Source organism: Mesitornis unicolor, unplaced genomic scaffold (assembly GCF_000695765.1).
Source record: "Mesitornis unicolor isolate BGI_N332 unplaced genomic scaffold, ASM69576v1 scaffold49950, whole genome shotgun sequence".
Classification (NCBI taxonomy): domain Eukaryota; kingdom Metazoa; phylum Chordata; class Aves; order Mesitornithiformes; family Mesitornithidae; genus Mesitornis; species Mesitornis unicolor.
The window spans coordinates 25,802-40,481 of NW_010159929.1; the positions used below are offsets into that span (position 1 = coordinate 25,802).

General features: G+C 37.6%; 1 protein-coding gene across 1 annotated transcript in view; it reads right to left on the reverse strand.

The window, feature by feature from the left end:
• Positions 1-459: 459 nt before the first annotated feature.
• Positions 460-14,680, reverse strand: part of RIC1 (RAB6A GEF complex partner 1) — a gene marked incomplete at its 5' end in the record, with an annotated part of 35,839 nt that continues 21,618 nt past the window's right edge. The window contains 15 exons of the mRNA XM_010188188.1: positions 460-745; positions 1,113-1,301; positions 1,443-1,620; positions 3,451-3,645; positions 4,440-4,726; positions 5,723-5,856; positions 5,967-6,125; positions 6,437-7,165; positions 8,108-8,224; positions 10,115-10,253; positions 11,372-11,532; positions 12,121-12,210; positions 12,793-12,903; positions 13,179-13,217; positions 14,599-14,680. The exon at positions 14,599-14,680 is cut by the window's right edge and continues 146 nt beyond it. Of these exons, the coding sequence (XP_010186490.1) occupies positions 460-745; positions 1,113-1,301; positions 1,443-1,620; positions 3,451-3,645; positions 4,440-4,726; positions 5,723-5,856; positions 5,967-6,125; positions 6,437-7,165; positions 8,108-8,224; positions 10,115-10,253; positions 11,372-11,532; positions 12,121-12,210; positions 12,793-12,903; positions 13,179-13,217; positions 14,599-14,680 (2,896 nt within the window). The remainder of the gene's footprint in view (positions 746-1,112; positions 1,302-1,442; positions 1,621-3,450; positions 3,646-4,439; positions 4,727-5,722; positions 5,857-5,966; positions 6,126-6,436; positions 7,166-8,107; positions 8,225-10,114; positions 10,254-11,371; positions 11,533-12,120; positions 12,211-12,792; positions 12,904-13,178; positions 13,218-14,598) is intronic.

A 14,680-nucleotide genomic window follows, 5' to 3' on the forward strand; every position in this document is an offset into this window, starting at 1 on the left:
CAAAATATTGGTAGCAAACCAATCCGAACTGCATTGATCAGACATTTCTTAGGCCTGCAAGCTGCGAAGCATGACAGTTTTTAAATGTAATCCCCTCTTCACCTTTTAAACTCAAGCAGGAGATAAGTAGTTTTCCTCAGAACATGTGTTGGTGACGTAAAGGTACTGATGAACATTAGCTGAACCTGTCTCCATTGGCATTCACTGTCTCTCAGCACAATTAAGTCTCAAAGCCTAAAGCTGCAGTCTGAAGATTTCATTTTTAAAAAATCTTGCCTTCTTTAAAATTATTAGATGAACTGCTGCTTAGTTATCCCCACAAAGATTTCAAAGATTGAAATACTAAAAAAAAAAAATAATTAAAATAAAAAAGAGTTCAAATCCAAAACATGGAAGCATGTCTAAGAGCTGGTTTGCTTCCTTTCACACCTGATGCTTGGGAAGTTGCTCATCTTCCATTTAAGACACACTACAGTCATAACTGCCCTCCTGGAATGAATCCTCATCCTCAGTCTTAGACTTGTCTTCTTCATGCCTGCTTGCATTGCTGTTGCCAGCATCACTCTGAGGATTAGTGCCATGGCTAGATAAAGTCCTGCTTTCCTCAGCTCTGGGGTTCACTTGTTCGGTAACCTTAGAAGGATTCAGTGGCTGAAAAGCTTCAGGCTGTACTTGCTCTTCTGCTATTTCACTTAGTTTCTGGATCTGCGGTTTGATGACATTTAGAAATGGCTTGTACCCAGGGCTAGAAAACAGTGGCATAGAACACCATGAGTGAATTAAAAAATAGTACTTCTGCCATATGCCTGAAAAGTATTTCCTTGGGAGATGTTTAATATAAACGAGTATTTATTTTTAAATAGAGGGAAAAAGGCAACCATAATCAAACAATAAAAGGTAGTGGGTTAGTTGTTTTGGATTTGGTTTGGTGGTGGTGGGTTGTTTGTTTTTTTTCCCAGATCGATCACAGCTGTATTAAATGACAGTCCTGAAATTTTCTGCAAAAAGTGCTTTTGAGTAATTGCTTCAGCTAGGGCTGAGACAACTTGAAGTTACTTTCCAGGTAACTGTCTACAACTGGAATGAAGATGAAGGTGGAAAATAACACTTACCAATCTGTAGAAGCCCATTTGTCAACAGCATATAGGCCATCCTTGATATTCTGACAGGTTTCTCCATCAATATCAGAGGATTGCATTATACTGAAAACCTGGTTGATTACTGAAGATTCTCTGAGGATAAGGCCTATGATAATACACCAATCCAGACATCCTGCTTCCATGAAGATATGTAGCAAGTACCTACATGGAAAAACAAGTCTACTTATTTCTTTTTCCACTCTGATGACAAAATCCCAGTGGGATTCTGTAGCCAGTATTTCTTTCTCCTAATGCTGTGTACAAGTAATTTTAAATTTCAAATGCAAAGATTACATTACTTACCGCAGCTGGACCTGTGACTTGTGCGGCCCTTTACTAGCCAGTTCCAAAGAGATATGTTCAAGCTCTGACTGAGTTAAACTCAGACTGGAGAAGTTTTCATCCACCATGGTCCAGTCACCATCCACCATAGAACTTGTTTCAGTCAGGTCCGTTGCTGAACCAATGCTGCATTCATCACCTACCAAAAACACTCAGAAACATTAAGGGGTAGAGAAACTACTTACTTTAGTAAGACTCCATTTATGAACTACTTCCTATAGAAACTGACAGATTACACAGTAATGCTTTGCTTCGTATCACAGTGCTAAGAAGTTATTTTAGAACTACTATCCATCCCACTTCAGCACTCTTCTTGTCACACTATATGGCAGAAATATTTTTGCAGGAATTCAGTAGTTTTCTATCAAATAAAAATAATTCTGAAGAATAATATCAATAAGGGATCTTACAGATGTGTTGGCAACCATTGTAAGAGCACAGCGACAGCCTCTTACATACTATACTCCTAGTATTAAGTCTGTAGGAAGGGTTGCAGTCTGTCTAAAGACACTGCTTCTTAACCTTTAAATTTGTTAAAAATGAAGATGCAACACAAAGTTCTTCATACAAAACCCTGATGATTCTGAATGCCTGGTAATGTAAATATTTACCTGCACTAACTACAGAAAGAAGTGTTTCTAATAAAATCATGAAGAGTAGATAGATGTAGCCACAGGAACAGTAATAGCAAAGTTAAAACCATTATGGTGGTGGGTCATGAAGGAACAGTTTTGATATTAAAGGTGATGTATCTTTTCTGTTAAAAATGTTTAGAAAGTCAGAAAGTTATTTTATTAGCTTCTTGCCCATGAATACTACTGCTGGATTAGTTATTTGTGAAATTACTATTATTAGAATTCAGCTCGCAATGTTTAAATACTATTAAGTTTCACTTTAGAAATAAACTGATTCAAAATGTATACCAAAGTCCATTGAACTCCAAGGTCTTTATCCAGCTCAGAAAAAAATTAGATACTTGTTTATAGAAACAGTGGTAGTGGTAGACAGCACAACAAGATAGTGCAATGAAGAATGAAACTTTCTCCATTTAAATTATGCTTTTTTTGAGAGTTCTAACACGAACTAACTGAAGCCTAATGCAGTTTTGCAGTCTCGAGAAATAATAAACAAGAGAAGGAGCAGTGAAAATAGAATCAGGCAGTCCCCAAGCAGAGCAAAAGAACTTCACTCTTCATTTTTTCTTAAAGCCAGTCAACTTGTTAAATAGAAGCTCCCAGTGCTCTGACTCCCACAGGAAGCCCTAGCATGTTGAAGAGACGGTAGTTCATGCTTGGGGTCTTTCCCCTAATGAAGTGGAAATCACATGACATAGACACTGCTGAAAACATTGCTCTATGCTTGAGGACAAGAGGGAGTAAAAAAAAAGATGAATGGTCAGACAAACATTTCCTGCCTCTGTGGTCAGAAAAGATGTGAAAAGAACAAAATTCCTCTTTGTATTTTCCTAAGCTGATCACACATTTGAGCTTTTAGAGAAGCTATGTAAAGAAAGCCGTAGGACCAAAGAAAACTGTATGAAACTGTAATTTTCCTCAGCTTCCTCAATAAAGAATGTATCTACTATCTTTCTGAAGAAACCCAAAAGCACAAAGTTCATGCATTAGAACAGTGCTAACCTGTGCAAGAGGCCAACTCATGCAAGAGACAAAGATAAAAACTTAGAACACTCTTCCTGGCCAGACTGTAAAAATACTAGATTTCAAGTTACCACAGAACCTTCAGCAAATAGCAATTTCATATTCTACTTCAAGTACTTAAAGATGTATGACATGGGCATTATCTTTCTGTTGCAAAAATTTCAGTTCTTTTCAACAAGTCCTTTTTCTCTTTCTGAATTATGGTTTATCAGCAGTTGAGAAGCAACAACGTAGCAGTGGCATGCAAATACTGAAGTAAGTGTGTATTTCCAGGTGCATTTTTCCAGTGAGCAGACGGAAGAGTGACTAACCTTTACTTAGCAAAGGAGAAAGGAATGCATCTTGCATGTGCGGTCCATGGGATGAAACCATGTCAATGTCTCTCTGGGAAGAGCTGATCATGCCCAGCCAGCTGCGACTCCGAGGTGTGTTTGCAACCCCTGTGTCCATTTCCACGTTTACAAAGATGTCTGCAGACTGAGATTTTGGCAGCTGCTCTCCCACAACTGAGAAAAGAACCCACCAAAGAAAAGTCATGTTACCATCAAAAAGGAAATTTACAAAGTTCTCTCCAGGCATTTCAGGAAGTCAAAACTTGTATCTAAGTCAATATTCAATTAGTTTGCTGAGAGATCACCAAAATCAAGGGAGTGCAGCAAGTTTCGCTATTTCAAGAATTTCTGATCAGCTTTTTATGTCAGCATTGGCATAAAATAAATATCAGCTGATAGCATTAGCATCAATAGAACTAAATGATGGTGCTGCTACTACCAAAAAGAGGAAGACTTGGCAGCTAGTATGAACTTTGCCCCAAAAGGACAAGCTAGTGACTCAAGAGATTAATAAGACAAAGGTTTACAAGCCCTCAAAATTCTTACCTTTTACCATAAAGCAAGTTTCAAGTATTAAGAACTTACTCTTTTAAATATAAAAAAAGTGAATCAAAACCTCATCTAAAGCCTATATAACAACATTAATTTTAGCAATTTTCTGTAGCAGAATTTACAACAAAGAGCAATATCCATGTTCAGCTCAACATCTGCACAAGTGGTCTCCAGTTCAGTGCACCTGAGAAAGCAAGAAACCTTAACAGAAACAGTAGTGTCATCAGACTACACAAGAGATACCATCTGTGCTAAACAGCATCCCTTCAAAGAACGCATCCTGTGTGAGAAAGCTGTGCAGGTGGCAAGCCTCAGCCTGTTCTTTCCTTGGCTGAACTGAGGAAGGAAGATTCAGACTGATGGGTGTAGGACTGCAGGAGGGAAACCTAGTCTAAATCAAGCAAATGTTACAGCACCTGTCTTGTACTTTCCATTCTTGAAAGGTGAATTAATGGACGACACCGGTATGACTGGAAATGGCCAGAGGAAATCCTTGTGCAGCTTCTTCAAAGCGAACACAAAATCCTCCACACGGGCAGCTCTGGCTCTCTCTTTGCATAGCCAGCCAATCAGCTCAAAGCCTAACTGGGCAGCAAAGCAGCCAAGGTCTTTGAGCTTGATTTCTTCTAGCAGACGCCGAGCATGCCGCCAGAGCATCATGTCAATGTACATGTTCTCAGCACAGTCACTGTCTTTACTCCACCTATAGACAGACCAGAGAACAGTGACATTAAGGCCCATAAAAGGGAGTCATAAAGGCTGTTGGCCACAACCACAATAAAAGCAGTTTCCACCATTCCTTGCAATTTATGTTCTCTAACAGATCTCGCTGCCTTAACAGCTAAGTGAAATAAGGTAAGGAAGTTACAACAGCAGCAGTGTCCATGGAGTATTACACTACTAGCAATGCAGAAAAAAAGTAAAGGAGAGATAAAAGGCAAATCCCACTGCAAAGTGACTTCTGAGAAACAAGTTTAGAGAACAAGTCAAGTATTAGTCTAGGAGCCTTCCCATCAAAACTTTTAAAATAGTAGTCTCTGTGGAAAATTACTAGATAAGACCATTTGAATTTGTACTAAGATTGTGCTGAAGGTCTTATATGGGGAAAAAAGCCAAAACCAAGATATAATAAATTCCAGCTCAGTGCTGCTTCTGTATCAATCAATATTAATTCTGTATACAGCAATTTAAGAGGGATTCACCCCCGGGTGTAAAAGGCTCTATTTATAGCTTGGTAACGCACTGCTGGATCAAAATGTGCACAGTATCACTGTGCAATGTATACTATGATGCTGCAGCACCATTGAGCTGTTCAAGACGTATCTTTCAGCAAACAGATCCTTCAAATAAAAGGCGTGCAGTCTCACTAGCTATTTCAGTTACTACATATGCATCCAGTAGATCCCGAGGCTTTTGGTGAGCAATATCCATGCACATGTGGCTGTGTATACATACATACAAACACACACACACATATATATATTTACATGTGTGAGAATATAATCTCCCAAGAACGTAAGAAAGAATGTAAGAGAGGCACAGACACTATAAGACTTGGGAAAAGACAAATGCAGAAGGATGTGGAGGGAGACTATGGCAAATCTAACTCTACCATAACATGTACTTCTATAACTTAAACTGGCAAAAGAGTTAGTACAGTACCTAATGAAGTGGGGAAGGAGAGGGCATTACCAATTACCTTTTTCCAGATGGGCCAGAGGGCATACTCAGTGTTTTTGTCAAGTTAAATTTGCTAGGGAGATTCTCTGCTGATTGAGATAAACTAATGCTGCGATGTCTGAAGAATTCAAAGCCACTACTTGAACTAGGTTCCTAAAACCAAGAAAACCCAAACATACAGTCAAAGAAGCAAACACGCTATATAATAACAAGATTAATCACATGAGGTTTGATGCACAGTGCTTACTATTTTCATCACAAACCTGAGTTGTTGGTGTAGCCGGAGGTGTCTCTGTTTCTCCAGAGCCAATGGCTTTAAGAAATCTGATCATATGACGACAAAGATCCCACTTTCCCTGCTCTAAGGCAGTATTAAATAGGAGAGTAGCATGTTGTCTGCTGACTGCTGGCACTTCCATATTCTGCAAGTAACAAAGCATAATTAAGTCCTTTTCTTTTGCCATTGAGCAAGACAAGTCCTATTAAATCAAGCTATACAATGTCACGTTGAAGTATACAAGAGATTAGAAGAAGCAAATTTCATGCTGTTACTTTCCTTTTTATAACAGTAAACTAACTACTTTCATTGCATGATATTCCCCCCCATTCATAACTGGACATAAGCTCAAAACTGTTTAATTTTTTTTTAACATCTGTAACTTTGGTATGATATTTTAAAAATACTACAACATTACTAAATACCACCTCTCTGCAGTGTGTAAGGTAGCATTACCTGTAGGATAATAAGATAAGAGGCAGCTGTGTCCAAGTCTTGGGCCATTAAGCACTCTTCAAATAAGTCCTTCGGGTTTCCAACAGCAGCAAAAAGGTAATTCCACAGGGCGTATTCTGTCTTTCTAGCACAATGAACAACTGTCTGCAGGAAGAGGGGGAACTCTGTAATGAACTTCGCCACAGTGGGAAGCAGAGGGTCGGGAATGGGTTCCCGCGAGGTAGCTTCTTCTTCCAGCACTTCATGAAGCATCAGTTCTAGTACATGAGGAAAGTATGGTAATGTGGCACAGGAGTGGGCCAAGAGCAAGGCTTGTTCACCGAGGTTCCTAACCAAGAGCTGGCGTAAAATGTGATGGAGGTAGATCTGAGAGGTTCTCTCAACAATGGAGAAAGGAAAGAGAACCTCTAAGTGTTCTCTAGCACTGGTTTGAGTGTATAAAGAGTCATAGAGCACAGTGTCATTAACAGCACCAAGAACCAAGGCATCTTCAAACAAAACAGCCAATGGGTATATGTTGATATGGAAAGGCAGCATAATCCGTCTTGACAGAAAGGAATGCGGTTTTCGGTGGTCTCTGGGAAACAGGGGAAGCCAGACTTTCATACCTGCCCCACCACAGCTGAGCCACAGAGCCTCCAACAAGTGGCGTTTCTGTTTGTTGATCCTGCAAGTAGTCCATACATTTTCAACAGACTGGGCTAGGACAACAGGAGCACAAAAAGGCAGCTATTTAAAAAGAAAAAAGAAGAAAAGGAAAAAAAAAGAAAAAATCAGAATTCAATATTCCTTTTTTTCACCCTCTTCACAAGAACTCTTTTTTCAGCTAAGAATTACTCTCTTCAAACATGTTATTCTTCTAACAAAGAAGAAACAAATCTGCTTATCCTTTATCTGCACCCTAGCACCTGGGAAAACAGCACTTAATACTTACACTAATTCAAACAACATTTCTTTCGTATTTTTTTAAACCTCCTCATGCTTGAGTGAGGAAGCCTGACTAGTGAGAATAGGAGAGGAAAATAAAAACCTGTTCTCTGCTTCTTCAGTTAGCCCAAGTCCAACCTAGAACTGTCAAAATTACTACAAAGACCAAATTTGCTATTGTTTGATTGAGCTGCAAACAACTATTCATCTAAACTTCTCAGATTTCATTCTCACAAAGTGCTTGTACTATATATAAGTGTTTTTCATCAGCACAGAAAAACTGAAAAGTTCAGTCACTGATTTCTATTATTGTTGGGTTTAACTTATTTTGTAAACATACCCTGCCAAAAGTGATTAAAGTGATCATATTCCATAAACATAAAGCACAGCTACAGATAGACTGGAGATTTTCTGTCATTTGTGCATACCAAATTTTGCAGAGAACATTCAAACTTAAAACTCATCTATTTCACTGCAATACAAGTAGTAAACACAAGTAGTAAATACTTTAGTTAAGTCATTCACACAGTTAAGTAGTAACTGTTCACCGATTCTTAGAGGGGAAAAAAAAATAATCACGGGAGCAGTTATTTACTACCAGCTACAATTCAGCCATTAGGTGCAGACACTGCCTTGCATTAAAGACCTCTTTTCTTTATTCCTGGACCACCCCTTTCCACAACTTCTTCAGCCACTGACAACATCTTTGAAATCATACACAATATTCCACATGTATTTACTCACATGCTTCCTTTGATTAGGATTATTATCCTTATCTCGTATTTGGGGTCCAGATCGATCCCTTTGCAACATGATGAGTTGTCCTGCTAAGTTTAGCATAATACTTTCAGCCTCACAAGCCTAAGGATAAAAGAGTATTGTGTAAATTATTTAAGCTTTTTGAATACTTCATTTTACCTATAACCATACTACAAACCCAGAATCAAAAGAGTAAATTAATTGCACTGCTGTACAGAGATAACTAACAATTCAGTGCAGAAGGACTCAGAAAAGCCAAGTAGAACTAACTACCTGCAAGTTGATTCATTTATGTAGTTCTTGTGCAAAGGAGTAAATACTGGAAGGTTTATTGTTCACTAGACTCATTCCACATTTATTTGGTATGGGCTATTTCCAACTGTGCCTCCTGGTACGGACAAGCCACCAGTGTTTTAAGAAAAATAAAGCTCGTATCAATATCACTACTATACAATTGCCAGTATCTGACTGCAAAGGTTAACCCACAATCCAAAAAGACCTGAGTTAAAAAAGAGTTTAGCCACATTTGTACAGCATATTGAACTTTCAGAAGCTACAGTCAGAAAAATCTTTCTAGTTAGGTATCTCAAGAAAGCAAAGTATTCTTTCTAAAGATTTATTTCAGAACTGTTTCACATTAATTGTAAAACACTTCACTGGAGCTAATGCCGTGCTCTTCCTGAAGTTTAGTTCTAAAACATATAGGTAGAGGGCCTAAATAAGCAGCATGAGGGGCTAAGGTCACTAATACATAACAACACTGAAAAGGCTGCCACACTCAGCTAAGTCAGACACACTGCTTTGTCTACAGTGCAGTGTCATATTCAGTGCTAACATCAATCCTTTCGATCAGGAGGACTGACAAAGTTTGAAGGTAGGATGTCTCAGAAAGAAAAGGGGTAATTGTTCTATTTGTTCAGTCTGAAGCGAAGTTAAAATATTATTAGTGCTCTAAAACAGTTCAGTAGCTTTTTCTCAAAATTAGGAAACACCATAGGTCTGGTAGTTTAGGAGTACAGATGGTGTCTCACAGCACGATGAACTAGAAAACCACAAGCATGTTTTCCTTTAATGTCTTTGTCTAAGATTGTATCGAAGTCTCAGGACACATATTCAGCGTTGTGGGACACCAAATTAGAAGGAACTGAAGGAAGCAAGTACAAACTTTCAGATTTTACATCTGTGCCATTGCTTACTTATCTGCTAGTGGCTTTGGTATGTGGAGAAAAATACACACCTTCATATATCTACAGCCCCACCTCACAGACAACATGACTTCTGAACAATCTTAAGGTAATTGCTCTGATGAGAAGATACACTTCATACTGCATCTACTCAAACAGTTAAGCTTAATTTGTTTATGCCACAAACAACAAAAATCAAAGTTCTCTTTGCACTGTGTTTTCAGTGACCTGGATATTTCCCTGGAGTTAAGACAGGGCTTCACCTTCACACCTTTGTCCTTGTTTGACTGTTGGGCTATCTCCTGATGTAACTAGTGGGAGAAATTATCTTACTTTATTCTAGTGTAGTAGGAAATTGACTATAAGTAACCTTATAGGGTCACATGCCATCTTTTCCTTTCTTTCTCTTTATCCTTTGAGTAATGGAACTGTTGCTGCAAGAAAGGCATTTCCTAATGCCAAAGACTGCTCTGGCGTTCAACTTTTAATACACGACAGAGAAACATACCCTTGACATAGTTAAGTTTAATTTGTCCTCCAGGATTTGGCCTCAAACTTTACAAGATGACAAGAGAAGACAGGAAATACAAGCAAGAGTTTGGAATTTATTTCTACCACCCCCTCGCCCTCGCAATTCACATATAAAATGTCTATAAAACAAGCATCAGAAAAAAACCACATTCAGCATTCTACCACAGAGAAGAACCACTGATTTATGATTCATTTATCAGCTAGGTAAATTTTGAGAACTACGCTAACAAATCCAGGCACCAATTCTTTGAAATGTTGAGCACTATAGAGCTGTTACCTGCTGAGGCATCTTCAAGGTGATGCCAGTCTCTGTCCTCACTGATGTCAATGTAACAGACACTACAAGAAAAGGATGAGGAATGTACCGAGACATGGACACTTCTTGAAGAATTTGGATACTGGCAGTAGGGTTAAGACTGAAAGGAAAGATGACTACATTTAGCAATTTTCAAATACTATTTAATGTAAAAATGGTATCTTGAAGTAGACCTAATTAAAACAAGCAACTTAAACAGTCTACTCTACAGACCAAAATGACTTACCTTTAACCAGGAATCCCACAGGCCCACATATCTACTCTACACAAAGTCACCAAATAAACCTAAGCTGGGCTACTTTATCTTGACAGTTTGGGGGAATACAGCTATGAATGGATAGAAGACATCATTAGATATTTCGTAATAATCTATTCACACTTCAATAACACAATTCCAGGGTTTGGATTCTGTTGGAGTTTTCTTTGAAAAAGCATTGAAAATATTTTCCTCTAGAGTGGATCAACAGCTTGCCTTCCTGCCAAAAACCACAAATGTCCCTTCTTGCTGAAACCAAGATGCCATAACTGTAAGAAAAATCAGCTGCTTAGGCAATTCAAAAAAAACCACCCCCCCCCAAAAAAAAAACCTCACAAAACCCAAAAAATCCCACACCCCACAAACAAAAAGCAAACAAAAAAAAACAAAACAAAAACAAAAATTTTAAAAAAAACAACACAAAAAACAAAACCAAAGAAACAACCAAAAAAACGCAACTATCTGGGAATCTTTATCTACTCCTTCGGTTCACCTGTCTGAAAGTATCTGGCTCTTAGGTTGTTACTTCTTTTGCACCAAAGTATCTCCCCACAGCCACAGCACAGACCAAACTTATTCTCTCTTCATCTATGCTACTGTGCCACCACCTTCACCAATTCCTACTTCTAATGTTAGAAACATTTTTTATTAAAAATAACCAAATATGTGAGTGCCTTTTAGTACCTTTTTTGTCCATTTACATTCAGTTTCCAAGTTCCTATCAGCTAGAACATGTTTGTATGGACATGTTTGTATAAACTTGCATATCTCAGTCATTAGCTCCACACCTAATGTGCATATCTGCAAGCATGCAAGAGATAACACTCATGAACTGTCACCTGTGCATACAGATAACACTTTCTGCTCTATATTTTAAAAATCTGACTCCACAAGAATTTACTCAGACTGAGAACACATTTACCAGTATATTACTCCAAAAGCATTTAAGTATGGACACTCACCCTTCAGGCCTTCTCTCAATACTGTAAAGGCAAATGGAACAGTCTGCTCTGAACAATATCACAATGTCCCGGAAGACACTCAGTAGTAACGTGTCTGCTTGCACTTTGGTGATGTGTGCAAATGCATTGTCAAGATTAGACGTCCGCAGGTAGATTCTCAGCTACAGGGAAAAGGAGTAGTTTGAATACAGGTTCTCTTTACCAACAAACTAACAGTAACTCCACATTCAATTATTTTCTTTTTTTTGTGGAATGGCTGCCAAGGATTTCTAGCAAGACACATTACTAGGTTTTTGTTTTAATAAATGTTTTATCCATTGCATTATATTATTGCATCCAAAGTCATTAAAGAACAGTATGGCCAAATCTGAAGTACTCAACAACAGACATAAGGAAGTTTTATCCGTTCTAAAAAGTAAAGAGTAAGTAAATTTCTTCTGTTCATCCAACTTAAAACCTTACAAAAGTGTCCCAAAATACTGTAACTAGAAACTTCAAAACAGGCTTCATGCTAACATGCAAAAATGTTACCAAGTTTTCATAACAATAACTAGATTCATGATAGGCAGCAGACAATAGTTTATAACAGCAAGAATAAACATTTCTGCAAATAATTACATATTAATAAATAATTTCTAAACATGACTGAAAGCCACCTATGTATCAAACTTTTCATATATATACCAATACTGTAGAACAGAGCAAACATTCTAAACATTATTTATTTACTTTGAAGAAAAATACTTCACCTCTTCCTGATGATCATTTAAATTATAACATGCAAGAACAATGAAGTCATTCCACCATGCTAAGCCACCTGTTACCACCATATTTTGCTCCTGAAAATAAAAAAACAAGCAAATATACATAAATGTATATGCATACACACACATACATTCTATGGGTAATTTCTGAAAACCATACAGGATCTCTAAGTTTTACTGAGAGTAGCAACATAAGCTATGTATTTTAAGTTTTTGTTGTTTAATATAAACAAGTACTACAGGATAATATGTGAAAGACAAACAACATCCTACAAAACACAGTTCCACAGTTCCTTATGCTGCTGGCATCCCTGAACTCTCTCAAGTTAGCCTCCTGCTTGTGGCCAGAATTTACAAACTTGGCATCCAAAGCTACATTTCACACAAACTCTCAGATAAGACATATGGGACTAAGTGTCTGACTACACTCTCTCGGATTTTGAAACCTTTTAATCAGACACGAACGATTGTGCCAAAGCCACAAGATAAGTGTTTCACCCATTTTATGAAAAACACATGCAAAACAAGAATCCCTAATCCCAAGTGTGTCTACAAATTCTTTATCTGAAAGAGATATGTTTTACTTTTCTCCAAGAGTCACATTCCAACAAATGTAACCTCCCCGGTATACCTGAATAAAACACCGTAACCTCTCACCTGGGTAATGTTTCCAAACAACTTCCATTTTTTGGTGAGTAAAGAATAATGTGCAAAACCAAACTTGCCAACAACAGCTACATTCTGTCCAAGCTTGTCAATAGCTGAAAACTGTTCAAAGAGAAGAAACCCAGAACCTCAGGAGGGAACTTATTTAAATGATACATCCTATCCAAGTACATCACTGCAAGGTAACGGAATGTCAGAGTCAAAACTGGTACAGTAACTTCATGTTTTCTACTTTACTGCCCAAAACATATTCTTCTTTCTGTAATTTCAAACAATGAATTCATCTCCCAGAGCTCACCCAACCATAAGACACCCAATTCTTTTAAAGAATAAAAAACATTCTTAAAATAACTAAACATATTCTTAAAATAACTCACCCTTATAGGCCAATTGCTCTCTAGATATGTATTATGAATCTAAAAAAAAAAAAGAGAGAATATCAAAACCACATAACTATAACAAGCACCATTAAAGCAGTTCTAAAGGAATTGTACAATGTCCATGTTTTTCCCAAAACATTGGCCTAAAAGTTTTTAATGTTTGGATCTCTTTTTTTAATACTTTTAAATTCTGCCCAAGAAAGTCACTGAAGCCTAAATGGTTTTAATACAATAAATACAGAAATGCATTAACAAGATTAAACAGCTAATACTGCAATAGATATTAATAGTTAAAATTTGCTCTTCTACCTGCCTAGGTACTTCTTTTCCATCAGAACCTTCCATGGCAACATACAAGTTTTGATAAACACAACATTCAGGAGGAACTTTCAGTGTTGGGATGAAATTTCTAATCCCATCAGAAATACACACCAGCACATCCAAAATTCTTATTATGAGATTGCTTGACTGGAATATGTCAAATCTTGGTCCTGGATTATTCATGTCACATGGGATGATACAAATCCAGGTTCAAACATCAGTCCTTGGTCAGATGCAAGGCACTGAGTGCCTTCATCACCAGGCCACTGGCTGTTCTCATAGGTATGTTGCTCCTCACAGTAATTCAAATTATGTTAGTTTTACTCCTACACAGAATGAGGACTTCCTCCTCCATCAGTTTCAGAAGAGCTACCTGTCCAGCTGAAGTGGAAATTCAACAGTATCTAGAGAATCTGACGTACAAGCCAAGAGTCAAATGCTGTTTAGTAATACTGATTCATGTACAATGTGAAAAACAAAATTTTGGGGACCTTTTAAAAACCTTTATTTAGAAAAATATTTACCAATTCAAGCATGGAAGAAGACACAATAGAATTCAGATTAAAAGTTACTTAATTTTTCCTCTGTGTTACAGAGAAAATAGAATCTATGCCATTGCTATCCCTAGAAATAACTTCTTCACAAGCTCGATATTGTGAAGGTTTAATTACATGCTTAAATGGACACTATCTAAGACTGTCTGAAAATACAGCCAAAGTCCAAAGGCTGTAATTTATCAGTTGAATATGCTTTGAGCAATTTGCATAAACAACAGAACAAATCCCTAAAGGATTTGTTCCATGTTGCACTTATTCTCCACTTCAAAGTATAGAAAGGTAATTTAACTACTACCTCCTGAAGTCAAAAAGAAATTCAGATTTTTTTATTTGCTATAGCCAGAAGGTTGAGACAGCCAACATTCCTTTACCATTTGACAATAAGAAAAAGCTGCACCAGGGGAAACCCAAGAGACAAAAAAGAGGCAATGATCTCATACGAGAGGAAGAGTATGGCAGAGCAATGATATCAGCTGCAAATTGCGGTCCTATAAAATCCTGCAAGCACAGAGCACATACTGGCAACCAGCAACAATTACCTGTACAACATGCCAATGCCTGTGTCCTAGTAAAGTGCTTAAACCCTGAGAATCTAAACTGCCATCTGAAAATGGGCCTCTT